Below are 25,627 nucleotides of genomic sequence, written 5' to 3'. Positions count from 1 at the left end.
GGAAAAAAAAAAACAAAACAGAACTCGTGTTTAATAAATTTTTTCAAATAGCTACTGTCTGTACAGTGATATTATAGGTTTTATAATTGTTAAATATAAATTTGCTTACTTTATGATAAAGGATCTCAGAGATTAGTTTGAGAGCCATGTCATTCATGAATTGTCAGTACAGGGAAAGAATTAACAAAATTCAAGAATACCCAAGAATGGAAAAATCAGTATGTGTTAAAAAAGTGATATAAGTATGTTCTTAGAATCCCTAGAAAGGATTGATCATTAGAGTTAGGCTAATTATCAGTGCCTCTGAGGAATAAATTTTAATTTTATTTTCATTCAGATTTTTTTTTGACAAATAAAAGTTGAACAAAATATTTCTAATTTTTAAAATTTTATTCCATGGTGTAGATAGCCAAAATTTTGTACGTATCTGGTACCATATTAGAAATAATTTATCATTGGAACTTTTTTTAAAAAAACAGATCAAACATACACAAGCGTTGAATAGAAAGTGGGCTGAGGACAACGAAGTACAGAACTGTATGGCCTGTGGGAAAGGCTTCTCGGTCACAGTGAGACGGGTGAGTGGATTGATTCCTGGAGCTACGTTTCTGGATCACATTTCTCACTGATAGTATTTTAATCATCAAAATAGTTCTGCATTTAATGAAATTTTTAAAAATTCCATTTGTTGGTAAACTTTATAACTACATAGAATAATTAAATTTCATGTAGTCTAGTTTCTGGTTAGCCTGTGTTTAAATTTTAGTTTTAAATTCAGTCGTCGTTTTCCTACTGAGTTATTCTATGGGACATTTTTGGATCCAGTGCACCAGTGTTGAACTCATGTGGTTTAGTCATCATTGGGTTCTTTTAAAGGAAGAAAAAGCAGAGAGATGTAAAGATACATGTTTGAAATAGTACTGTTTAAATAATTATGTGTAAATTCCAATTGAAGACAGTATTTCTGAAACATTTGGCAAACAGATATAGTTCTTTGTTCGATAAGTGTGTTTTCACACTTAAAATATGATTTTTAAGAGTTCTTTTGAAAATTTTATGATAAAAACAGGCATAAAATGTTTATGTAGTGTTTAATAAATAAGGAAGTCTTCACTTTAATGTAACAAAGGGGTTAAATTAACATGTTGAAATATTCTTTCATTAAGTAATAGGATAATCACTGGAAAATTAGTATACCTTTACAGTGTAGTCTGTGACTACACTACTGTAGTTTTATAATGCTTTTGTTATAGTGTTTGTGCTTGAAATTGTTTAATTTTTATTATTTACAGCATCACTGTCGTCAGTGTGGAAATATCTTCTGTGCTGAATGTTCAGCCAAAAACGCCTTAACTCCCTCTTCCAAGAAGCCTGTTCGCGTCTGCGATGCATGTTTCAATGACTTGCAAGGCTAACAGTCATCACAACTCCAGAGTAATATCACATTAACATTAGATTTTTAATAAATGTGCTTAATAGAGGTCTTGGACTACTCTTTGATTTGGATTCTGGTTGCAATACTAGACCAAATTAGAATCCGTATATTTTGGAATGTTATCAATATCAACAAAAACTCTTCTATTTTTGTGAGACTTGAGTTCATCTTTCATTATTTTTTCCATTTAACCCCTGGAATAGCTTTCATGCCAAGTTTAGAATTAGCCAATGAAATGTAAATAAACTTTGGACAGAAAATAGCAATGTATTTTTTTAAATATAATTTCATTGTTCACAAACAATGAGTACAATTCCATAGGTTCTTTCTCCCAAATTATATGTACAAAGACGTACATGGATCATGTTATCATTTGTTTTTGTTGCACAACAGCACACTAATTGTTTTAAACATTCTCTTTGTGGAATCATGCACAGAATTATAAAACTTTCTATCTTTATCATTTATATATAGATCTGTAGCTCAGTTTTATTGTTATGTTATAAATTTACTAGTTGGGTGTTTTAAATACAGTTTGTGTTAAAATATGTACTAACCATGAATTCAAACATAGTTTTTGTCCTAATGATATGGATTAAATTCTCTTTAGTAGATTTTATGAAAACCTCTATAAAATCAATTTGCTTACTTTATGTTAATCCTGGGATAGTATTTAGAAGATTAGGGTTAAATTTTCTTTTTTATTTTTAAACTCCCAATATTTTTCATTAAAAATCCTATAAATCTTCTCACCTTCACCATTAGTTGAAAGATGAATAATAGAAATTGTATCATGGTCCTATTCTAGTTTTCTCATAAGTGGGAAGTCTTCTGAGGTTAGCTTTCATGTTATACCTTCATTTTGTCTCTGTAACATCTTTAGGAGTCTAAGTTTACTTTTTAATAGATCTGATTTTTTTCCTTTATTTGATTTTATCTTCCCAAGCATAGCCCAATGTCACTGTAATTGTTTTATAATTTTGCATCTTAAAGCTAGAAAATGGTATTGCTATGGTCTTTGCCATGAAAACAAAATACTAAATGATAAGAAAGTATTAAATATTCTACTTCAAATTTTCTTCTTACCTAATGAAAGAATTTTTAAAAGTTGTAAAATTTACTTCAAATGCTTTTGAATTGGGACCCGTATTAACTCGGAAATCTTTTTAACTTTGAAAAAATAATGCTTGGAAATTACCTCTAAGTAACAGCTAGAGAATAGAGTATCACCTAAAACAAATATATTTAGTAACCCCAACGCTATGATAACAAGTGAAACAAAATTACCACACACTTTAAGGGTAACTAAGAATTAACCCTCTGTATGCTGAACAATGGAATTGAACTTTATTTTTTCATTGTCTTGTTAATTTAGAAAACTGGAAAGCATCTGGAGACCGAAGTCACAAATATTAGTTTATTAATTATCTTTCTAGAGAAGAAATGTAAAGTCATAATATTCATTCAGTTGGAGTCATTTAATAACTATAACAGCTAAGGATGAGAGTTACTATTTCATTTACCACAAATAATTTATAAGATGCACTTGCTTTCAAATATCATTCTGAAATAAAATTATGTTTATGTCATACCTACACATATATAAATAGATTGTCACATATTCATTTAATTACTAAAAAGAATTTATAGAAATCCTGTTGTCAGCCAGTAGCTAGCTATTAAGGACATTGGTTAAATCCATGAACTTGTATAAACATATCCTTGAGCATCTATAATGAAGAAATAAATACTATGGTTCTTTATGAAAAATAATAGTTGGGATAATATAAACTGAATGACTTATGCATTTTAAATACTAATAAATTCTTTCAAAATTATCTTAATTCTATACATTTACATGTAAGTAACACTGTATATGTTGGAAAAACAGATATTCACAATACTGTTGTGAATTGTTTGTTTTTGTAGTTGTTTTAAGATAATAAAACTTCATAAGTGTTTTTTTTTTTTTTTAAGATAGTAAAACTTCATGAGAAATGAGAATGCTGGATTAGAATGTCAACTTCATCAAATTGGACACACTACAGACTTCTCTGGGTCTTCCACCCCCACTCACCCACACATATTCACAATTGTAGGGACAGCAAATAAAACAATGTGTGTTTGAGTGACTTTTCTGTTTTTTTTTTTTTTTTTCTAATTAATCTCATTTGATAGGTCTCAATAATTTACCTGTTTAGGCTATTATACTGATAATATAAATGAAACCAAACATTCTTGCTATTAACTCAGCAGTTTAAAGTGTTTTGGAAATAAAAAGGGTTTTTCCCCCCTTTTAATTAAAAAGTCCTTTTCTGAGTTCTTGTTGGCTATATACATTTTAGATGTTTGCTGGTACTATTATTTTTTCAGTACATTGGAGCTGGCAAATGCAGGGTCTCATTTCTTGGTTCTAATGCCAAACATGTTGGCATCGAGTGTTAGTAAATTGCAAACCACAGAATTGTGAGTTAAAATCAAGTCTTGCTGGCTTAGTGTGTAATAAATTGTACTGACAGAATTCTTTTAATAGAAGGCAAAGTTGCTGGTATAGGATTTGTTAATTTTGAAGGAAAAAAGAGGGGGAAAAAAACACAAAAACCTCAATACAGTGTACAAATAAACATTTTGTTCAACTACCTCTTAAAGTGGAATTAGCTAGTTTAGTAGTTTCCGTACAGTAATGTTTTTAAATAGTAACTGCCAAATTTGTTATTTTCCCATCTCTCTTAAAAAGTCTTTATGATTATTTTATATAGTTTTGGGATCTTTAAAGTCACTTTTTTTAATCTTGCACTTGCTTAAAAATGTTTAGCTTTTAAGTGGAGAGCAAATTATGATCATATATTTTGATATTCATGACCTGTTTGATGATAGAATTTTTTTTAATGCACTTTGGCTATAAAACCATGGATGATTTGATCCATATGATTTAAATGTGCCATCAAGTTAGTATTCCTAGACACGAGCCTGATGAATGACAGTCTGTAATTATAATGTGCCACACATTACCGTGTCTTAATTGCCCTATGCCTGAATTTTAATGATCAATTTGTTATTGTTGCAGATGTGAATATTGTGCATAAACTTACTAAATTTATGTAAAATTGTATAAAATAGAATTGGAAATCACTAAGTTCTTTCCATGTAGAAGTAATGAACTTATTGTAACATGATGTAGTCGTGTGTAAGACATTCTGTACTTCCTTGGACTGGATCATATATTCATAGCTTCTGTACATACCTTTGCATGAATATTTTCTCATTTAGTTTTGGGGTCCATTGTTTGTGTTGTATTTACTACTTGTGATCATGTAGTTGTGCCTTATTTTGTGAGAGAGTTTAGCTCAGTAAATACTGTAATTTCTAACCTCAGTGATTTGGGTTATTAATTATAAATATAACTGGTAAATCACATCACAACATTTAAATCTGTATAAAGACCAATGGAAGGATCCTTGCTGGATTATTGCTTTTGTCTTTTTTTAATATGTTAAAGATGATATTAAAAAACATTTCTTTCTAATAGACGTCTTCTATGACTATAAATTATTTCGTCTGTTTTAAAAAAGAACAAGATATACAAAGCCAATCTTAGCAACTTAGTGAGCCTAAGCAACTTGGTGAGACCCTGTCTCTAAATAAAGTATTTTAAAAGGGCTGAGGATGTGGCTCAGTGGTTGAGTAACCCTGAGTTCAATCCCTAGTACCAAAATAACAAAAGAGAACAAAATATTAACCATTTTGCATCAGTTTATTTACAGACTATTAGTACTCTGCACTTGGATATATACAGTGATAATGTTTTAATGTCATTCAATTTAGGATAGTAATTAAGTTCCTGATCTCAAGAGAAATTAAATGCCATTTTGCTTGAGACATTTCCTTTTCACTCTATTCCATGATGTGGAGAATTAACAAAATGAAAAAGAAATATCAAAAATATAAAATTAATCTCCCTTTTTATTGTGTGTGTAATTTTAATACCCAGGTGACCATTTAAAGATACTTTTTTGAAGACTCAATATAACTTTTTTTTCCCCCCCTCTTATTCCTTATTGGAATCAAGGGACTGGAGGAATCTTGAGCGATTGCCTAGTCCTAACACATTGCTTTCCTCTTTGGGAGGTTTATAACAAAAATAGCAAAAATTCCTTGCAAGATGATCATTAATTTTTTCCTAAAAATATTTATTTTAGCCATAAATTTCTTCATAAATCTTTTCTTGCATAAACCTATATTGTCTTCTCCTGGACATAATTGCTTTTAATCCCACTCAGATACCATCTCTTGGAACTCATTTGAAATCTGTTCTCCTCTTCTTTGCCCTGTCCTCTTCTTATTTATAAATATTTAGCTTTATGAATAAGAGTTACCACTTTCCAGGTTTTCCTTTTATTTTCATTTATTCCTAACAAATGCCTGACACTACTATAGAGACCATGAATCTCATTCCAATAGTGTGTGGCTCTTGCACAAGAGCTTGTCTGCTGTGCTTGCTCACACTACCGTGTTTGCATGGTGACATCTGTGGCTTCCTCAAAGAATCACTGTGCATGTGACTTCTGCAAACATCATCCTCTCTATTTTGTTCTTCAGCTTTAATAAAACAGTTAAGTTTTCAGTTTTCTAGAAGCAAAATTTGATAAATGTGTTTTTCCACTTTGGAAACTGCAAAAGGCACCATGCCTGAGATTAAAGTTTGTGGACTTCCATATGATGCTATCTGACCCTAAAAACAGGTTTCCTTAAATTCAGTTAATGGTATATCCTACCATGATAATAGTTCAAGCTGATTTTTCTGATAAAAAATTTGGAAAGTTCTAAGTTCTGTTGAATAAATTGACTATACTCTATTAACATGCACACATACACATACCACACAAATCCAGAATTTTTTTTCATACATAACCACCATTCTTCAAATAAACAAAGATACCTAACTATTTCTATGAACGTCTTCCATATTAAAATGTTAGTTGGTGGATGTAGAAGAGAGATTTATTTTTCTTTTTTAAAATAAAATAATGGAATTCCATCTTTGGGTTTTTTTTTTTTCCTGTCCAAGTTAGCGTAATATGAATACACCTAAGATGAGTAAACTGACTGGTAGAGAAAAGGAATTTAAAAACTGCTGTTAAAATACAGAACTTATTTATTTCTGAATATATTAAAAGGGCAAACTTTGTAAAAATTATCATTGTGTTTGAGGTAGGACTCTGAAGCAGTAAGACTCATTCACAAGCAATATAGGAAAATTGGTTTCATTACTTAATAGATAAATAAAATGCCAGAATTCATACTGGACACAAGCAGTGGACCTTGTTTTCTTTCTGATATTCCATTTATCTGACCATTCATCCTTTATCAATTTTAATAGCACCATTCTTTGCTCACGCTTCCTACAAATCTGACTTAAATATTAGAAGATAGTCTGGATATCAATATGTTGCTGTTAAGAAGTTCCTCAGAGTTCAAATTGCTTGCAGTCATTATTCCTCTATACTAAGGACTTTCCTAGCTCAAATTTTCAAATCTTGGAACACCTTTAGAATGAATGCACATTTCCTTCTACTTCATTACTAGGTTAAGTGTTATCAAAAGATTGAATGAAAGAATACTTTAAGCCCTAAACTCTATAATAAAGTTTGCCACTTGTTTAGGTCCCTAAATTTCAGAGGATTCTGCAGATAGTTTGATTAATGCTATTTTCTTGGTTTCCTGACTCTTGGTGAAGCAAGAGATAGCTGCTATTATTTGTGTCATCCATGTTTTCTGTGAAAAAAGAAAAAACACACCTAGATTAGAATGCTAAACAGATCATTTCTCACCATGTGTGGATTCGTATTTTCCATTATATTTATTGGCTTGATTTTTAAAACTGAAGACTAACAAAACATTTGCATACGTTTTTCATTTTCTTTCTTACCTCTAAATACCTCTAATCATATAGAAAAATGCAAATGGCTTAAATGAATATGGTGTGCAAGTTGGATAAATAGTCATGAGTAATCAAGGAACCATAATCGTCAATGATGACTAATTAGAAAAATGAGTACTGAGAATAAAAATAGTTTGGAAGTTGATTTTTTCTTGACTTCCCATTAAGAAACTGAGGTTCTTAACCAGTGGTATAATTTGAAAACCAGACTCTAAGGGAGCTAAATCCAGAAAATTGAGTTCTTTAAGAATAAAGAAATGTTGCATTTATGGTCTGGCCACATTGTTATTTTAATGGAAGTCTACCAAGGGAAAGACAAGAGTAGGAACTTAGAACTTAGAAAGAAGCCAAAGTCAGGCAGTTTCTCTTTCAACTCATAGCTATAAAAACAATAGCACATTTTCAAAGGTTGAAGAATGAACTTGACATAGCTAATTATTGCATTGGGCCCTCACTTAAGCTGACATCACATTATTTGCACTTTGGAAATTGATTGGAGCATCTTAAAAGTTAATAATGTGGCTGGGGGCAGAGGCCTACGCCTGTAATCCCAGCCGCTTGGAAGGCTGAAGGATTGCGAGTTCAAAGCCAGTCTCAGCAACAGCGAGGCCCTAAGCAACTCAGTGAGACCCTGTCTCCAAATAAAATACAAAAAAGGCTGGGGATGTGATTGAGTGACCCTGAGTTCGGTCCCTGGTACCCTGCTGCCAAAAGTTAATGCAATGTGAAGCAATCCTTCCCCCATTTCCTAAAGAAAGCGCAGTCATCTATTGACTTTGCAGCAGAGAAAGCAAGAGGCTGTGTCAGCTCTGCCCTTCCCATGTGAACAAAGTGTCAATGCTGAGGTTTCTGAGCATAAGGACTAGATGTCTCCCTTTCCTCCTCCCAAAACTGTCTTCCCAAAGCAGGGGAAGGAATTTCATTTTTCTTTTCTTTTTTTAATTAATTAATTTTTTATTAGTTGCTCAAAATATTACAATGATCTTGACATATCATATATCAAACATTTGATTCAAATGGGGTATGAATTCTTATTTTTCCATGTGTACAGATTGCAGGATCACATTGATTATACAGTCACACTTATACATACTGCCATAATAGTGTCTGTTGTATTCTGCTGCCCTTCCTATCCCCTTCCTATCCCCCCTCCCCTCCCCTCCCCTCCCATCACCTCTCTCTACCCCATCTACTGTAATTCATTTCTCTCTCTCTCTCTCTCTCTTTTTTTTTCCTTCCCCCTCACACTAAATTATATGTAATTTTGTATAACAATGAGGGGCAGGGATTAAGAGCATGAGAAGAAGACTACCATTAAACAGGGACAAGAGGTGGGAGGGAATGGGAGAGAGAAGGGGAATTGCACGAAAGATGGAAGGGGAAGGAATTTCTAATTCACCTCTACTTAGGAGGCTTGAAGGTTTTGCCTTATGTAAACTCTGAAGAAGCAAAACCACACACAGTTAAAATACATACTTTGATGTCTTCCGTTTGGGCTTGTAATAAGAATGCTGCTATACACTGTCGATATCTGTTTTCATGTTGTATAAGGAAAGCATTTCTCAGCCCAAAGACTAGAAAGAGATATTAAAAAGACAAAAAGCCAAATCATTTAATATGAAATCTGAACAGGATCCTGGAGTTTGTCTTTTACTTTGGTGTGTTTTTGCTTTAATGAGAGTGGAGTTTTATTTATGTAGATTATTATGGAAAAAATATCTGATTCCAAGGCCAAGAACCCCACTATGTCCAAATAGAGCCCACTTTAATAAGAAAACCCTGTTTTCCTCAGCTAATGGCTTCTGGAAGTTGAGGAAATGCAACTCTGTCTTAAGTGACAGACAACAAGCTCCCCATAGAAGCTGAGCACAGTTAAGTAAATTGTGTGTATATAAAGATGTAGATAATAAAAATATGAAAAACAATAGATATTTTTTGTCCCCTGCCCCCCCTTTTTTTTAAATGCTCGTTTTTGTATTTAAAGGGAAGTCACATCAAAACAAAGCTTACAATCAAATTAAGATGGGACAAAAATGCAAAATATCTGAACGTTTCCCAACAGACCAAGAAAAGCCAAAAAAAAAAAAAAAAAAAAAAAACTGTTTCAAATGATGCAATATCCACCAAATTACATGAAATGTGAAATGGAACAAAAAGGAATGCATAGTTTCTGTGTTTGCAAAAGAAACTGTCCTGTCATTTTCTGTCTTGTCTTTAAAAAAAAAAAAAAAAAGACAGGAAGTACTGGAAGAGCACTTTCTTTTAACAGCAGGGACTCTGAAAATGGAAGGCTCTTCTTGAATTATTAATAATACAACAGAGGGGGTAGAATTCTGCAGCTTATACATTCTTTCTACAGTTGTTAGTGTTCAGAAACAAACCAAAAACAAAACAAAACAAACAAACAAAAATTCAAGTCGGGGCTGTCTCCTGGTCACATCAAGTACTTCAGGAAGGAGAAAGAGCAAGTGACATTTATTCCTGACCCTCCTTCAGTGTCATTGTTACTTGCTGAAGTTTGTGAATTTAAGTCAGATTGATCTGAGGCAGATGGGGCTTCATTTCAGATTCAAAGTGACGCAGACTTGTTTTCTTAACTGCAAGAACCATTTCAGTATCACAGGTTATTCTCATAATAGTCCACAAAAAAATTCATAATTTCTAAATTCTATAGGAAAGTCTGCTAAGTCAGGTTATAGAATCTTGCCCAGTTTCTCTGGAATAAGAATACTTATACCTAGTAAAAAGGCTTTCTGGAAAAAAGAAATGGCTAGGTTTGTTTTACTCCTTGATTTTTCTTCTTATAAATTCCCTGTAGCAAGTGAGCCCTTAAGAGATTATACTGTTGCTCTTGGCTGGCGTTTGGAATCTGTTTTCCTCAAAAATTTTAACTGCTTGGAACTCATCAGTTTGGATTATAATACGGGGATAAGGGTCCTGGCTAGGCCTGTGAAGTACAAAAAGATATGAGTGGGAATAACTACTTTTCTGAGCATATTAATACAAAAACTAATAACATTTTTTAGGCTCCATATTAGGTTCTCCACCCCATCTGTTTTATACCAATTAAACCCCACAACAACTAAATAAGATAGGACAACTCATTTCCACTTCAAAAAAAAATGAGGAAGCAAGAAGCAGGTGCAAATCAATTTTTCTCAGTTCTCAAAGCTGTGTGAGGTACCCCTGCAGTTTGGAGGTAGTTTTCTGTCAGTCCAGTACCCAATCTCTTTCTCTTGTACCCACTTATCTTTCCCACTCTAGCTCATAAACTATATTTCAACAGTCAAAACAATAGACTCAGAAGAACAACAAAATCATAAAAAAAGAAAACAAGACATACTAGTTACAATATTGCATCCATTCATAATTAGAAATTAGAAAATAAAACAGGTGGAAGTGTAGTCTTTTTAAAAAAGATATTTACTTTCATTTATTTTTAGAAAAGGATCAGAGAATGAAAAACACGTATCTTCCAACATAATCTAGTGATGTCAGAGTTCCCATAAAGTTCAGTTCTTAAATCTGGCATGTCCCTGACTTAGCTGATCCCTCTGCTAAGCTGCTTCCGCTTTCTTGAAGGGAGTTAGTACATCTTCCTCCATGTAAGATGCCAGAATATTATATAGCCACTGGAGAAAGAGAATAAACTATCACAGATGCCCTCTGTGATATTGTTTCCCTTGTGAAAAAAAATAAATAAATAAACAGGCAGAAGATGGAAGTGGTTTCTGGCCCTACATGCTGAATCCCTGCCTCACTTGCACGACTTGGTCATTCCTTAAGCAGGGAGGAGGCTCACACTGGAGGTGGACTCTGCCTGTGCCAGGCAAAGTTCTCCTTTGGGGGTCGCTCTTAAGCCACTCTGGCTTATTCAAAATTGGCTTATGCTGTGTTTCGGTGTCCAACGTCTCCCCAAGTCCCATGTGTTAAAGGCGTGGTCCCCAGGACTGTGATTCTAGTGGGAGGTGGTTGAACCTTTAGGAGGTGGGCTTGGTAGGAGCTTTTTAAGTCATTAGGGTGTGTCCTCAAAGAGGATCATGGGACCCTCATCTTATTCTCTGTTTTTGACTTGAGGTGGGTCGTGTGCTCTGCCATGTGTTCCCATCACAAGCTTAAAGCAATGGGCTCACTAATCATAGGCTGGCCTCTCCGAAACTGTCAGTCAAAATATGTCCTTTCTCTTTTATTTTGGTGGTGGTGGGGTGATACTGGGGATTGAACTCAGGATACTTGATCACTGAGCCACATCCCCAGCCTTATTTTGTATTTTATTTAGAGACAGGGCCTCACTGAGTTGCTTAGTGCCTTGCTTTTGCTAAGGCTGAGGAACTCACGATCCTTGTGTCTCAGCCTCCCAAGCCACTGGGATTACAGGCATGTGCCACCGGACCCAGATGTCCTTTCTCTTTGTAAGTCAGGTATATTGGGAATTTTGTTATAGTGATAAAAAGCTGACTAATACAGCCTATATAGACCATGATTTGTTCCATCAAAATTAAACATAAAAGGCCTTCTGACTTGCCCATGTCACCTTTCTTTTTCTTAATATTTATTTTTTAGTTTTAGATGGATACAATATCTTTATTTTACATTTATGTGGTGGTGAGGATCGAACTCAGTGCCTTGTGCATGCTAGGTGAGCACTCTACCACTGAGCCACAACCTCAGCACCCCCATGCCACCTTTCAACAAGTCTTTTTGAAAGCAAAAATAGAGGGGACAGAAGCTCTATTTCTGGGTCCAAGCTTCCCTTGGCAGAGCCCTTTTGCTCTTGGGGAGAGAGAGATATTGCGTCCATTCATAAGTTAGTATGTGGAAATTAGTTAAATATATTTAAATAACATAACTACATCAATGTTGGCTATTCATCCATTCATCCATCCATTCATTCATTCATTCCCTATAAGGCTGTTCTACTATGTATGGGTTGGTCCTATGCTAGCCACTGAGCTAGGACTGGGGAAATTGCTTCCTGCTACTCCCATGGGACAGGAAGGCAGTCCTTACCTGCCTGGCCTCAGCTGGTATAGGGGCCTCCACCTGAGGCAGAGTAGCCATTTGCTTCCTTCTGAACATGCCACCACCTAACCAGCCTGGAGGAGACAAAATGTCCTTCCAGTCTCTCAGGTTCCTGGGGCTTTCATGATGGATTTACAGATCTTTCATTTTTCTGAGACATCTTCAAGCTCATTGTGTCTCCAGAACCTGCTGAGTGGGTTGATCTCAGGTAACACTCAGGAAATGCTTGAACAAATGTTTAAGAAGGATAAATTTCTTATGTATGATATGCATGTGTGTGTACAAATGTGTGTATACATGCACGATTACCTCCTGACCAAGAAGCAAATATATATAGAAATTTACGTATACATTTATATATGTACATGTATTAGGTATTTCTTTCTGATATTTTGTTGTTGTACTGTTTGCTCTTTTTAGATATACATGACAGTAGAGTATATTTTGACATATTATACATACATAAAGTATAGCTTATTTAATTAGAATCTCACTCTTGTGGTCAAACGTGGTGGAGTTACACTGGTCATGTATTCATATATGAACATAGGAAAGTTGTGTCCAGTTCATTCTACTGTCTTTCCTATTCTTATGCCCCATCTTCCCTTCATTCCCCTTTGACATTTCTTTTTATAGAGTGTTTGTAGCAACATGTCTTACACTTTCATAGCATGTCATGGTTTAGCAGTGCTTGAACAACAGCAATAACAGTATTATAATAATGATAGGATAGCAATACTAACAATAGCTATCATTTTTTAGAGCATTACATGCATTATTTTATTTAATGTTCATGCAAACCCATGGAAGTAGACATCAGTATCCCTATTTTCTCAAGAGGAACCCAAGGCTTAAGCATTTAAGATCCCACAGCGAGCAAATGACCGAGCTGTGTCATTTGAGCACTGAATACCATATCCGACTTATAGAGTGATATATACCACGTGAGATTGCAGATGTCTTCTATGAAGGCTTAAACTAGATTCATGTCCAGCTATTGAAAATGTCCAATATAAAACCGTGATGGCAAGCAGTGGAGTTGCATGATGGAAACAGACACGTACCTGACACGTGGAGTGGATCAATGCTTTTGACAACCAATCTATCTAGTGGAATGGGCTGATCGAGTACTATACAGGAACCACCCTCTTTTATTACAGTTTGCAGCTCAGGAGTAAGTGAAGGACATATCAAACCAGTGTCTGCACTCCCAAATTTCTGAAATTAAAGAGAAAAATAAAGCATTATATGGGAAACAAATATTGGTGCACATACCTGAAGGATATCCTGATGCAAATAGATTCTTTGAAAGAAGTCTATTTTTTATTTGTTCATTTAGATATAAATATTGGGCTTCATTTTAATATAATTATACAAGCATGAATATAATTGGTTTCAATTCAGTCCCCAGTATTTCCTCCTCTCCTTCCCCCTCTCCTTCCCCAACCTCTCCTGTTTACTCTGTGGCCTTCCTTCTATTTATTTGTAGTTTTTAAAATTAGTGTATCTTGGATATAACTGAAGGTAAAATTCACTGTGTTGTATTCATATATGTATATAGAAGAGTTTGGTTAGATTTATTTCTACTGTAGAAACTATTTCTCAACATCTTACTATTTTAAATGGATTCTAAAAAGCATTTCCTCTAGCATAGTGACTTAAAGCAAATATAGATGACTTCAAATTGAATCACCTAAATAAATAACGGTTGGCATCCATAATTGGGAAACACCTTAATCACCATCACATCACTGGAATCTCTCTCTAGTGTGGAGTTAGATGAATGAAAACGAGATCTTCATGTTGGCCATGCTGTGTGTGGGCTATAGTATGAAACCATAAATAGATTCTATGTTCTAGAATTTGTAAGTAACTGAAATTGTTTCCAATATCCAAGATGTTGAATATTCTGAAAAAGTATAAAGGATGTGATTTGCATGTACTGTAAACAGAATAGTAGAGAAAAAGATCAACTGATAACATTTCTTATTTTTAAATCGAGTTGTGAAGTTGTGTGCTCTGGTTTGCATCATTGAACCACTTTTTTTTTTTTTTTTTTTTTTGGTACTAAGGATTGAATCCAGGGACACTTACCACTGAGTCACCCCCTTATATCCCTTATTTTATTTAGAGACAGAACCTTGTTAAGTTGCTGAAGTGGGCTTTCAATTTGTGATCCTTCTACCTCAGCCTCCTGAGCTACTGGGATTATAGGCCTGTGCCACCGTGCCCAGTTTTGCACCACTATTTGAAGTGAAGGTGAGCAGTGCTGGCATTAAGATTTTTGAAGGGGGTAGAGATGTTTCAGAGTTTGATTTGCTCAGATATGCCAGTCTCTGTAGCTTAAAATAGGAGGCCTTACAAATTCTGAAACACTGATTGTCAGTGTTCTCCCACACCCACTCCCTCCCTAGCTAACCATCAGCTATTCATAGATTGATTAATGGGTATCTATTTTATTGCTTTAAGATCTTTGAATTATTTAGCTCAACTGACCAACCTGTCATCAAGAAGCTTGGTTCATTAAAATATATGAGATGCTTTCTCTCTTGATATTATCTGTATGAGGCAGGTCATTTGGTAAAGAAGCAAGAGAAATAACACATTAGACGCCCCCTCTGAGGGCAGGTGTCTGAGAATCTTGGAGGAGCTGCCCTTCTTGAGACCACTCACACTCACCATTCTGGGAGCAGACTATGAAACAAGGGATCAGAGAGAAAGGCTTTGGACCATCAGACCAGTAACTTAATTAATAGTGACAAACAGCAACATCAGTGATAATAACGGTAACAGAAATCCCTACTCTTTATAGCCCCTAGGTGACTCATTTTTTTTTTCTATAACACCAGCTGTACATATCTGGCCTCTGCAGTTCTTATTCAGGTAGACACTGAAAGATCACAGCTCTTTCTAACGTCTATCTTCCCAAACATCATTTCTCAAGAATAATGTGAGCTATGAAATCAGAATGAGTGATGGATACTATTTTGCCACATGGCCACACACAAATTGGAGGGTCCCCACACTGGCAGCTCCAAGGTGGCCAATTTGTAAGTGCCAACGTAGACAAAGAAATTTTGGGATTCCTGAGCTTGGTCAGGTCAGGCCCCAAGGTTTCTGTGTACCTTGAGGGTATATAGACTAAGTTGTTCTAAAATGGGTATCTCCCTTAACAAACTTGAGAAATGCAATTTGCTTATTATTTATATAATTTTTTAGAAGGAAAGATCCAATTGAATGTACAAGAATATTGTGTGATTTGAACAGAGCCTATTTGAAATATTTTTTTATCTAATTTAGAAACGTATTTAGAAATAGTTTTACCTTTTTGCTGCGTTTAGTTTTTGTAATTAAGAGGAAATCATCAAAGAGGAAGAGATACACATCTAGGAATCTTGTGCTTTCTGAGAAAAGAAAGAGAAGGTTAAAATGAGGACTTGAAATAGTAGGTAGAATTTTTTTTTTTCTTTTTAAATCGAAGAATCTCTTAGAAAAACAAAACAGGGTGGGCCTGTAGCTCAGGGAGAGCCCACCAAGTGAATCAGAAAACTGTCTTCCTCAGCATTGAATTGATTTCTTCCTAAGACCTGATTGGAGCTCAAGATTTCAACTTTAAGGACATTGTATTTGTGATGCATTTCAAGAAAATCTAAGATAACTCATGATATTTTCTGTAGTTTCAACTAAGCCGAGTACAAATCTATTAGAAAATTGAACTTGCTGCATTTTTCCATCTTAACTATTTGGGTGGTCATTGGCCAAGACCCATGTTTACTCAGAAAAAAAAAAAAGATATTTTTGTCCTTGTTATGGGCTGAGCTGGGACCGCCTACCCCAATTCAAACATTGAAGCCCTAACCCCAGTGTGGTTGTATATGGAGTAAGGAAATAATTAAGGAATGATAGGTCATGAGGATGGAATGCTGACCCAATAGGATTAGTGTTCTCACAAGAGGAGTTGCCAGAAAACTCTCTCTGCCATGTGAGGACACAACAGGAAGGAGGACATCCACAGGCCAGGAAGAGAGCCTGCCCAGGAACCACCAGGAACAAAATGGGCCCGTGCCTCCATCGGAGACTTCTGCCTCCAGTGTATGAGAAATGCTTTCTGTTGCCACCTGGTCTATGGAATTTTGTTTGGATGCTCTGTTTGACTAAAACAGTCATTAAACTACTTACTTCCCATGTTTCACAATGTGTCTAAGTAATTAAATATTATCCACATAGTTTTATGATTACAAACTTTTCTGATAACTGAGCCAGGGGACAAAAAGGCAGTCAGTGTAGGTGGTGAATGATTGGGCTAGAAAGATGGGGGCTGATTCAGGAGGAAATGAAATGTTAACACCTTCAGGATACTTTCCCCTCCTCTACCTGTTGCCAAGGTGACCCGCCTCCAGGGGACTGTCCCTGCCTATAAGGAGTTGTTACTGAATGAATGCCTCCTGGGCCGCTAGCTTCCTTTCCCCACCCAGGATCACTCCACCTGTGGCCCACCTTTAGGGTCGCTAGTCATGTAGCAGGATAGCAGATGGAGAGGGACAGGATGGGGGAGAAGAGAGCATGAGAAAAAGGAAATCTAAAATGTATAAAAGGGGCAGAACCCCCCCTCCCCCCGCTTCCTCAGACACCCAGCTCTAGGGACTCTTCTCTGCAGAGAAGTCTGTCTCTGTTCTATCCTTTAAATAAAACTTGCAGCACCATTTCTTGGGTGTTCAGCTTCAACATCAGGGGAAACAGAACTGATTGATTCTCATCATTGACATCAATACCACTTTTGATAAGTTATTTAAGGCAAATAGGCTTTTCTACTTTTCCCTAAGAAAGAAACAGTAGGGAAGAGAAATCAAATATTCGAATAAAGTATCTCTTTCTCATTTTACTCTATTCATTAGAAATTAGAAAAATAAATGGTGAAATTTAAGTGATTTCAGAGGAAAAGACAGTGTTTGGAAGGAGTGTGACAGGTACTTATAGGAAATCAAGTAATTCTTTTTTTTTTTTTTTTTTTAGTTGTAGATGAACAAAATACCTTTATTTTATTCATTTATTTTTATGTGGTGCTGAGGATTGAACCCAGGGCCTCACACAAGCTAGACAAGTGTTCTACCACTGAGCCACAACCCAGCCCAATTATTTTTGTTTGTTCTACTTATTTTATTCATTGGTATTAATCTGCTTTCACTCCTAGAAAATAGGTAGCAATGACTAAAAACTGAATGAAGTATTTAGGATTCATTTCTACTTTCTTCTCTTGTATTAAGATTAGAGGAAAGATCCTTCTATGTTTGTATAGAAGAGAAATCAGAAAGCATATTCAATTATCCTTGCATGTTTTTAAAGATTGGTATTGCCTCACAAAGAGTGTTTTCCTTTTCATAAATCAGGCTATGCAAAGACTGCTGTTTGTCCCTCAAAAACCTTCTCCCCTTCTCTTGTGATAATGAACTTCCTGAGTTTTAGTGGGTACACATCCACAGAGAATAAATAGTACATCTCCTGTTTTCCCTTATAGCTGAATATGACCAAGGAACTAAATTCTGAGTCACATTGCCGCTTGTGAGTCATATCCTGGGAGGGTGGGCCGAGTCCTTTCACGGGCCCCCTCCTTCTCACTTGGTGGAATACAGACACGTTGGTGGGTCATCCTGGGACACACAGAAGACAGCAATGTCCAAGAGAGAGCACTAATACAGAGGAAGTTGGGTCCCTAAACATTTCGTGGAGTGGAGCAGTCGTATAGTTTAGGATTGACCACAAGAGAGGAATAATCTTTTAAAATGATTGCTATCTCTCCAGTGGCTGCATCTATGTCTCAGCTAACACAGAGGGCCAGGAATGGGATGTCTGGACAGTATTAGATCTTCCATCTTGGTCAACTCAGACTGCTGTGATAAAATATTATAAGCTAGGAGCCTTAAACCATACAAATTTATTTCCCACAATTCGGGAGGCTGGGAAATCTAAGCTCAAAGCACTGGCCCATTTAACTCCCAGGGAAGACTCTCTTCCCTCTTGCAGATGGCTGCCTTCCAATATGTCCTCCGTGGCAAAGGAAGAGAACAAGCTCTCTTGTGTCCTGCTGTGAGGGCACATAACCAATTAGATCAGGGCTCCACTCTTGTGCCTCATTTTATCTTAATTACTTCCCATACACTTACACCGGGGGGTTAGGGCCTCAGTATTTGGACTGTGTGTGCACCGCAGGGAGGGGGTGTAATTCAGTCCATAGCAACCCATAAGACCTGTTTATTTGTTTTCCTCACCTTCTGCTGCTCTCACATGAATTAGCTTGATGAGCACCGTTAAAATGAAATAGTTTTGTGTTTTCTTCTTAATTTCAAATACTTCATATGAACAAATGGGTAACAAAGACCTTCTATGTCCTAGACTTTATTGTAGAAAATTTTGATTGTTTTAGAACAGTTTATGGAGCCCCCCATGTTCCACCAAGTAGCCAACAAACTTGGAACATCTATTGTGCATCTGTCATTTAGACACTGTCCTGCCTTCAGGGAGCTTTTAGTTCTAGGGGAGCCAATTTGTAGTAAACCTGCAAACAAGGTCTAAAATAAGATAGATGTATCTAAAAATGATTATTGCTAGGGAGAAAAATATGATCATTTCTGAAAGTGAAGGACTGAGGAGGAAGATAGTAAGTCCCAAATCAGTTCACATGTATTATTCCAGTAGTTTAAGGCTATTGAAGCCCAGTGATAACTTTCACCGAGAGTCATTTCTCTTGGGTAATGAACACAGTGAGTTGGAATTAGAATGATATAATTGCTATGCAACCTCATCTGAGACTTACACATTTTTACAATGGTGTGTCAACCTGGTCTTTATTGTCTTCATAGATTCTGAACTGTGGTAGAGCACAGAGCAGTACTACCGCCTTACTTCTGTTCTGCAGCAGTGTGAACAGCACCTGCACTTCGGGTGTTACAGCTGTGGGGCAGACAGAGTCTACCCCTCACTGACTGTTTTATTTAGAGCTGCCAGTCAGAAGGGAGCAATACATTTGGGAAGGAAGCACACAGCCTGAATGCCAATGGCAATTATGGTTAGGCTCCGAAAGTTATGAAAAAGAGTACTTTCCGGCAATAAAAAAGGAACATACTTATTTGATCATCATAGTACAGTTTTGAAGACTGGAAGAAATTTGGAAACACAACCTATGCGTCAGGTTTCATTACCATCATTGTCATCGTCATCATCATTATTAACATTTAGAGAGGAGGTTAAGGAAATTTAATCAGTTTTCCCAGAGCCATGGTTGGTGCTGGATCCCCTGATTTTTTTCTTTCTCTCTTTTTAAATCACTGCTAGGATTGAGCACAGGGCCTTGTGCATGGCAAACTTGAGCTCTACCACTGACCTACTTCCCCAGAACCTCCGCTGATTCTTGGCTCAGTACTTTTCCCATCCAAAAACAATGTCCAATTTCTTCTAGTGCTATTATCCCTGCCCCATCAAATCCCTGTTCAACTCTAAGGCAGAGTTCCACTGACTTGAAACTTGATTCCCTGATATACTCTAGGGGGGTCTCCTCTCTGCTGGAATTTTCCTAACCCAGATCCTACCATCAAACAATGTAGCTCATCCCCATTCTACCACAGGTGATTCTATAAGGAGAATTTTCTAGAAAAGGTGGGTCTATGTGTAAAGTACTGGCCAAGTCTTAGGTGAATCTCCACCTGTGCTTCCATGACAGTACATGACAGGAGATGTTCGGTCAGCTTGCCTTTGACTTCCCATCATGCCCGCACCTGAACCTTACATCGACTCCCTGACCACTCCCTCCATCAGTACAGACTATAACACTTGAAGGCATCTGTGGCCTATTTGCTCTTCATCCACGGTATCAATCAGAAGGTCTTTCTGTTCTGCCTCTGAAGTGCCTCTTGCGTTTATCCTTTGCTATCAATGCTCATTTCCTACATAAGCCAGTGCCTCCCACACTGGGAGATTGGCAGGTAGAGGGAACGGGAAACAAAATCTCTGATAACTTTAGGTGGAGGCCAGTTTTGGAGGGAGAGGCCTATGTTTTTGGAGCAGGAAACAATAAATTTCTTGCTTCATTATTTTGATTTAGCCTTGCCATAATATATAATTACGTTGAAATGATCAGTAACATTAAAGTTGAAACTGTTGTCTTTCTACACAAAAGTGAGGGGTGTTGAATTATTGGCTAAGGATGGTTGAGTTCCACTGCCTTAGGGGCTTCCCATTTCCCTTGCTTCTCCACTGAACTTCCTGCCCCCTCTTCCTGCTTTGGGATCCCTGGGCCATTTTGTGCATTGCTTCTAGAAAACTCTTTCTTCAGCACCCTTTAAGGCTTATCACATACCAAGAACTCAATGACTAGGGCTAGGGGTTCAGCTCACAAGAGAGTGCATGCTTAGCATATGAGCGTGTGTGAGGTCCTGGGTTCAATTCCCTGCGTGTGTGTGTGCATGCACACACACACACGTGTGCTCACACACAACCACACAGACACACACATAGAGGAATGCAAGGACTTCTCCTTGCTTGTGTTTCCTAGCTGGCTCCCTCTATCTTCCAGGCAGCTGCTGTGATTCTGGAAACCTACCAGGCCCTGCTGTTTACCTGCTGGGTGACCTTGAGCATGATATGTAACCTCCCTGGCTCAGATTCCTCACCTGAAGCATGGGACTGATCATCTTCTCTGTATACCTCAGAAGAAGGCAATGCCTGAAAAGCACTTTGATATAAACTGCTGGACACACCCATCCTCCCTCTCTGACCTCAGCGGGGATACTGACTAGAAATTATCCCCAGAATCTCCTCCCAGGATCTCATGCCAATGTTAATGGGCAACTAGCACAGTGGGTGCCCAAGCGATATTTTATGCAGAAGTAACTAAATGAATGATTGCAGATCCCACTTCAGTCAGGCAGCCCTTTCTGACCGTCTTACTATTTATTGAGTGTGGACTTTGGGTCCATAATTATTTCAAACGGTTCTACAGCTATTGGCTTATTTACTCATCATGACAAAGAGGGGACACTGAAACAGGAAAGATCCTGTGACCGGCCCAAGATTAAATAGGCAGAAAATTCTGAGCTGGGAGTGGGCCAGGCATAGCCGGGGCTCACAGGCCTAGGATCCTGCCAGGAGCCCATCCTCTCAAGAGGCTTCTGCCTCCCAGTCTCTTCCGCTCTCCTCTCTTCATTCTGGATGTCTTCCCTCTTGTCCCATTCCTCAAAGCTCACCTCCAGTCCCATGAAGTTTTCCTAGGCCCTTCAGCCTATAGACTCTCTTCTGAACTTACATTTCAGCTCTGGAAAGTAAGATAGAGGGAAAGGATATACAGAGCGTTATTCCCTATCTTGCAGTGGTACCTACCTGGCAGGACGTGTGTCCTATCTGTTCTCAGTGAATACTTGGTAGCTTGAGTGCCCAGCTCACCGGGGCCGGGAGTGAAGTGATGATGTGATGACATTGACTGCTGACGTTGACTGAGAACTACTCTATGCCAGACCTTGAACTTGTGTGCATGTATACCTATTTTTTTTTTTTTGTTTTCACAGCAATATTATGAAATAGATAAAATTACCCCATCTTACAGAGAGTGAGTTCCATTGTGCAGTGTTCATTCAAGCTGGTTGCTCTCTGGTTCGGATCCACTGCTACCCTGAACACAGGTAAACACAATTCTCCCCATCCTTCAACCAACAGCAATGGAGCAAATTATAAAGCAGCAAAGATAGTGGATATTTAAACCAGTTATTTACCTGCAAGAGTTAATTTTCCTTCATAGAGAAGGTGTCTGTTGGTTGGAGACAAGATGTGTTCTGCTGTGTGGTCCTTAAAAATGTGTTTCAAACACTTGCAAAACAAGGGAGAAAAATGAAAGAGATGTTGTTAGTGATTGAAAAAGAACATGGGCCCGGGGCAATCAACTCCATCTAGAAAAGTCAAGATGTTTAGAAATGCTAGTAGACAGACTCCGGGATGGGAAGGGTGGGAAAATCTCTCTGAGTGACCCCCCCAAGAATGGCACAAGAGCATGAGCCTCCCCATGTACAATGGCCCATGGGGAAGAGCTTTACCTCTTGCCAATAAAACTAGATTTATCCTTCAAGTGGACAGTGGGGGACTTTCTAAGACTATTGTATTTCCACCTGAATGTCCTACTTCCAGAAAGGGATGCAAGTCCTTAGTGATCCTTTTTTTGTACCTCTGGAATGAAAAACCTTTTATCTCTATCCCAAAGTGGAGGCCATATTATAATCTCCTGTAGATGTCTGAACTTTTGGAAATTGTCAAGCCACTTCACTTTTCCTTCAAGATCTCCTGAAAGACAAGACACATCCAATGTGTTTTTGAAGGCGTGACACACACCACAGCATCAGTTTTAACCAATACTCACAGTAATCAGAGATACCGACTGGCCCTGGAGCAAATCAAAATTTAGGTGTGCTTAATATAATCCTTGCTGTTTAAATGTCTGAAAAAAAATCACTAATTTAAAACCAGCCTTTTGCAGAGAAAGATAATACTAATAAAATCTTGGTGGTCTTTCTTACATGCCACACCATACATAGCCTGTAAGTAGAGGAAGAAAAAAAAATACTAGACCAGCAAAGACAAATATATCTTTTTGTCCTGATCATAAAGCGTACATTTACTTCAAGACAGGGATGATATTTTCTGGTAAGAACTTGATTTGCTCTTTGAAGATTTTTATTAATTTTCCAACAATATGTTGTTGCTATTGAGGACTTTAAAAAATTTATTTTATTGGTTCTTCTTAGTTATACATGATAGTAGAATCCATTTTGATAAAATTATACAAGTCCAGGGTACATCTTATTCTAATTAGGAACCCATTCTCGTGGGTGGACATGATGGTGAGGTTTACTCGGGTATTTTCATAGGTGTACATAAGAAAATTCTTAGATTTATTCTACTTTCTGTCCTCTTCCTATCCCTCCTCCCTTTATTTTGTTCCCCTTTGTCTAATCTACTGAACTTCTCTTCTTCCCCTTCCTCCCCTTTATTGTGTTTAGCTTCCACATATCAGCGAAAACATTCAAACTCTGGCTTTTTGGGATCGGCTTACTTCACTTATATTCTCCAGAGCAATCCATTTAATGGCAAATGTCATGAATTCATTTTTGTTTATGGCTGAGTAATATTCCATTGTGTATATAAACTGCGATTTCTTTATCCATTCATCTGTTGATGGATATCTAGGCTGGTTTCCTAGCTTAGCTATTGTAAATTGTGCTTCTATAAACTATTGAGGTTTTGAAAGAACGTTTGAAAACATGGGGGCAAGTGAGAGACCCATAGAATCACAATCACAAGGTTTGTAGAACCCTGGAGAATTTGTCACACTTAAGGAGGACTTAAACTTAAAGGACACCCTTCTTTCCATAGTAAGAAGCCATCTCTTATTGAGATATCTCCAGTGGATTTGCTTTTATCTTCCCATCCAAATGATCCTCAATTACTTTAAAAGCTTTTAAAAAGAATTGATCTTTAATTGAATTTGTTGCTTTGTTATTTGATTAAACTTAATTCCAATTCCTTAGGTTATTTTGGAATTTTTCAGAAAAAAAATTGGAAAAGTGGAAAGAACAATCCCACTGCATTGCTATTTATTTTGTTTTTGAATTGGCAAAGGAACACAAATATGTTATTTTTGTACAGCTGTTAATTATCAATTGGAAGTGTTCCCTTTTGATGCCCACCAGGAAATCTCGCACTATGGGCATGTATCATGGACTTTATTTGAATTTTAATTATACAGAGATACATAGGTACACTTAAATCATCCCAGGGAGTGTTCAATTCCTATATCCAGATTTCTGTTCTTCTTGTAGTTGGTATTATTTTTTTTTGCAATGGCCCTGGACTTCAGTGATTTTTAAAACACAATGAGTATGATTTATCCTCTGGATAGTTTTCCATGGGACCGACTGCTATTTGCTTTTTGTGTGGGTTCAGCATGCATGATAAAATTAAGTGCCTTTGGGCTGGGGATGTGGCTCAAGCAGTAGCACGCTTGCCTGGCATGTGTGCGGCCCGGGTTCAATTCTCAGCACCACATACAAACAAAGATGTTGTGTCCGCCGAAAACTAAAAAATAAATATTAAAAAATTCTCTCTCTCTTAAAAAAAAAAAAATAAAGTGCCTTCAGTTATCTGGGAAGTAGAGCCCTTTCTGCCTGATCTTGCTTCTGAAATCCTTGGAGACAGAGCCACGTCCTGGGTTGACTTGGTGTTGGATTCTCATCAGTTCACCAGGATGTGACCAGACCCATTGTTTTGTGTGTGTGTGATTCATAATACCCTCAGATGTGGATCCCATTTCCCAGAGTTGTGACCTCAAGTCAATGGAATTGCCTTCCGGGATGAAGCCCAGATGGTTTCCAGGAGCCCTGGGGCCCCCCGACTCTTCTATTGAGCTCACATATCTCAAGGACTTACGGATTGACTTTTCCACCTTCTCCTTGATGGAGTAGATCATGATCTTCTCAGTGGAGTCTGAGCTCCGTTTCCAGATATTCTTCAGCAACAAGGGGTATCGAGTAAGCCTGTGCAGCGGGGCCACTAGCAGCTCAGGCAGGTGCAGCCGTCTGCACTGTTCGTTTTGCTCACACCACTGGGGAAGGCAAAAGCAAAGGCATCAGAATACCACCTGCCCCCTTCACGGCACTGAGAAGCCTGGACCCAAGAAATTCTCAGAGATCTGAAAGGAATGCCGCTGCCAGGTGGCGGGGAAAACTTACAAGCCATGGACTCGACTTTAATTTTGAAAACTCCATTCATTCTAAACTGTCTGTAGCAAGCATCCATGTACCGGTGACAGATTCAGGGCCTGACCCTGAGTTCTTAGGAGTGATCAAGAGAATTATTGCACCTTACTGACTAACAGTGTTACTTGTCAGTTAAAGAAAGACAAGGCTCCTTCATCTGTTTTGCCTTCCTAAAACGGTGACCAGGGCAGAGGTCAGCAGACCCAGCCCTATCCCACTGCTCAGTTCTCCTAAACGGGGAACTGAATCAAGACTTAGATGCACAAAAAAAGTTTAATACTCACTAAACACCCCCTTTCCCCACGCACACCCCTCAAAACACCCTGCGTGGTGGAGATAAGATGAACTAAGACATGAGCTCCAGTCTTGCTGACACGTCTCATGGAGAGTTTGATTTTGTCCATTGGCTTCCCCTACTCTCTGGCCCTTGAGGAGAGT

At 37.4% G+C, this 25,627-nt stretch overlaps 2 protein-coding genes across 8 annotated transcripts in view; one reads left to right on the top strand and one right to left on the bottom strand.

Annotated features, from left to right (window-relative positions):
• Eea1 (early endosome antigen 1) overlaps positions 1-4,961 on the top strand; it is a 133,405-nt gene extending 128,444 nt beyond the window's left edge. For 2 of the 4 annotated variants that reach the window (XM_076854940.1, XM_076854943.1), the window contains exons 28-29: positions 480-578; positions 1,293-4,961. In XM_076854940.1, coding sequence (XP_076711055.1) covers positions 480-578; positions 1,293-1,415 — 222 coding nt within the window. In that variant the 3' untranslated portion in view covers positions 1,416-4,961. The remainder of the gene's footprint in view (positions 1-479; positions 579-1,292) is intronic. The other 2 variants (XM_076854942.1, XM_076854941.1) reach the window with 2 other exon arrangements.
• A 209-nt stretch (positions 4,962-5,170) lies between these two features.
• Positions 5,171-25,627, bottom strand: part of Plekhg7 (pleckstrin homology and RhoGEF domain containing G7) — a 66,983-nt gene continuing 46,526 nt past the window's right edge. For 3 of the 4 annotated variants that reach the window (XM_076854936.1, XM_076854937.1, XM_076854939.1), the window contains 7 exons: positions 24,861-25,035; positions 22,603-22,718; positions 22,157-22,250; positions 15,723-15,802; positions 13,463-13,616; positions 8,853-8,950; positions 5,171-7,210 (listed from right to left, as the gene is read on the bottom strand). In XM_076854936.1, the coding sequence (XP_076711051.1) occupies positions 7,103-7,210; positions 8,853-8,950; positions 13,463-13,616; positions 15,723-15,802; positions 22,157-22,250; positions 22,603-22,718; positions 24,861-25,035 (825 nt within the window). In that variant the 3' untranslated portion in view covers positions 5,171-7,102. Of the gene's footprint in view, positions 7,211-8,852; positions 8,951-12,079; positions 12,585-13,462; positions 13,617-15,722; positions 15,803-22,156; positions 22,251-22,602; positions 22,719-24,860; positions 25,036-25,627 lie in introns of those variants that run through there. The other variant, XM_076854938.1, reaches the window with a different exon arrangement.

This window comes from Callospermophilus lateralis, chromosome 4, assembly GCF_048772815.1.
Source record: "Callospermophilus lateralis isolate mCalLat2 chromosome 4, mCalLat2.hap1, whole genome shotgun sequence".
In the NCBI taxonomy this organism is placed as follows: domain Eukaryota; kingdom Metazoa; phylum Chordata; class Mammalia; order Rodentia; family Sciuridae; genus Callospermophilus; species Callospermophilus lateralis.
This window is presented reverse-complemented; position numbering and strand designations above follow the sequence as displayed.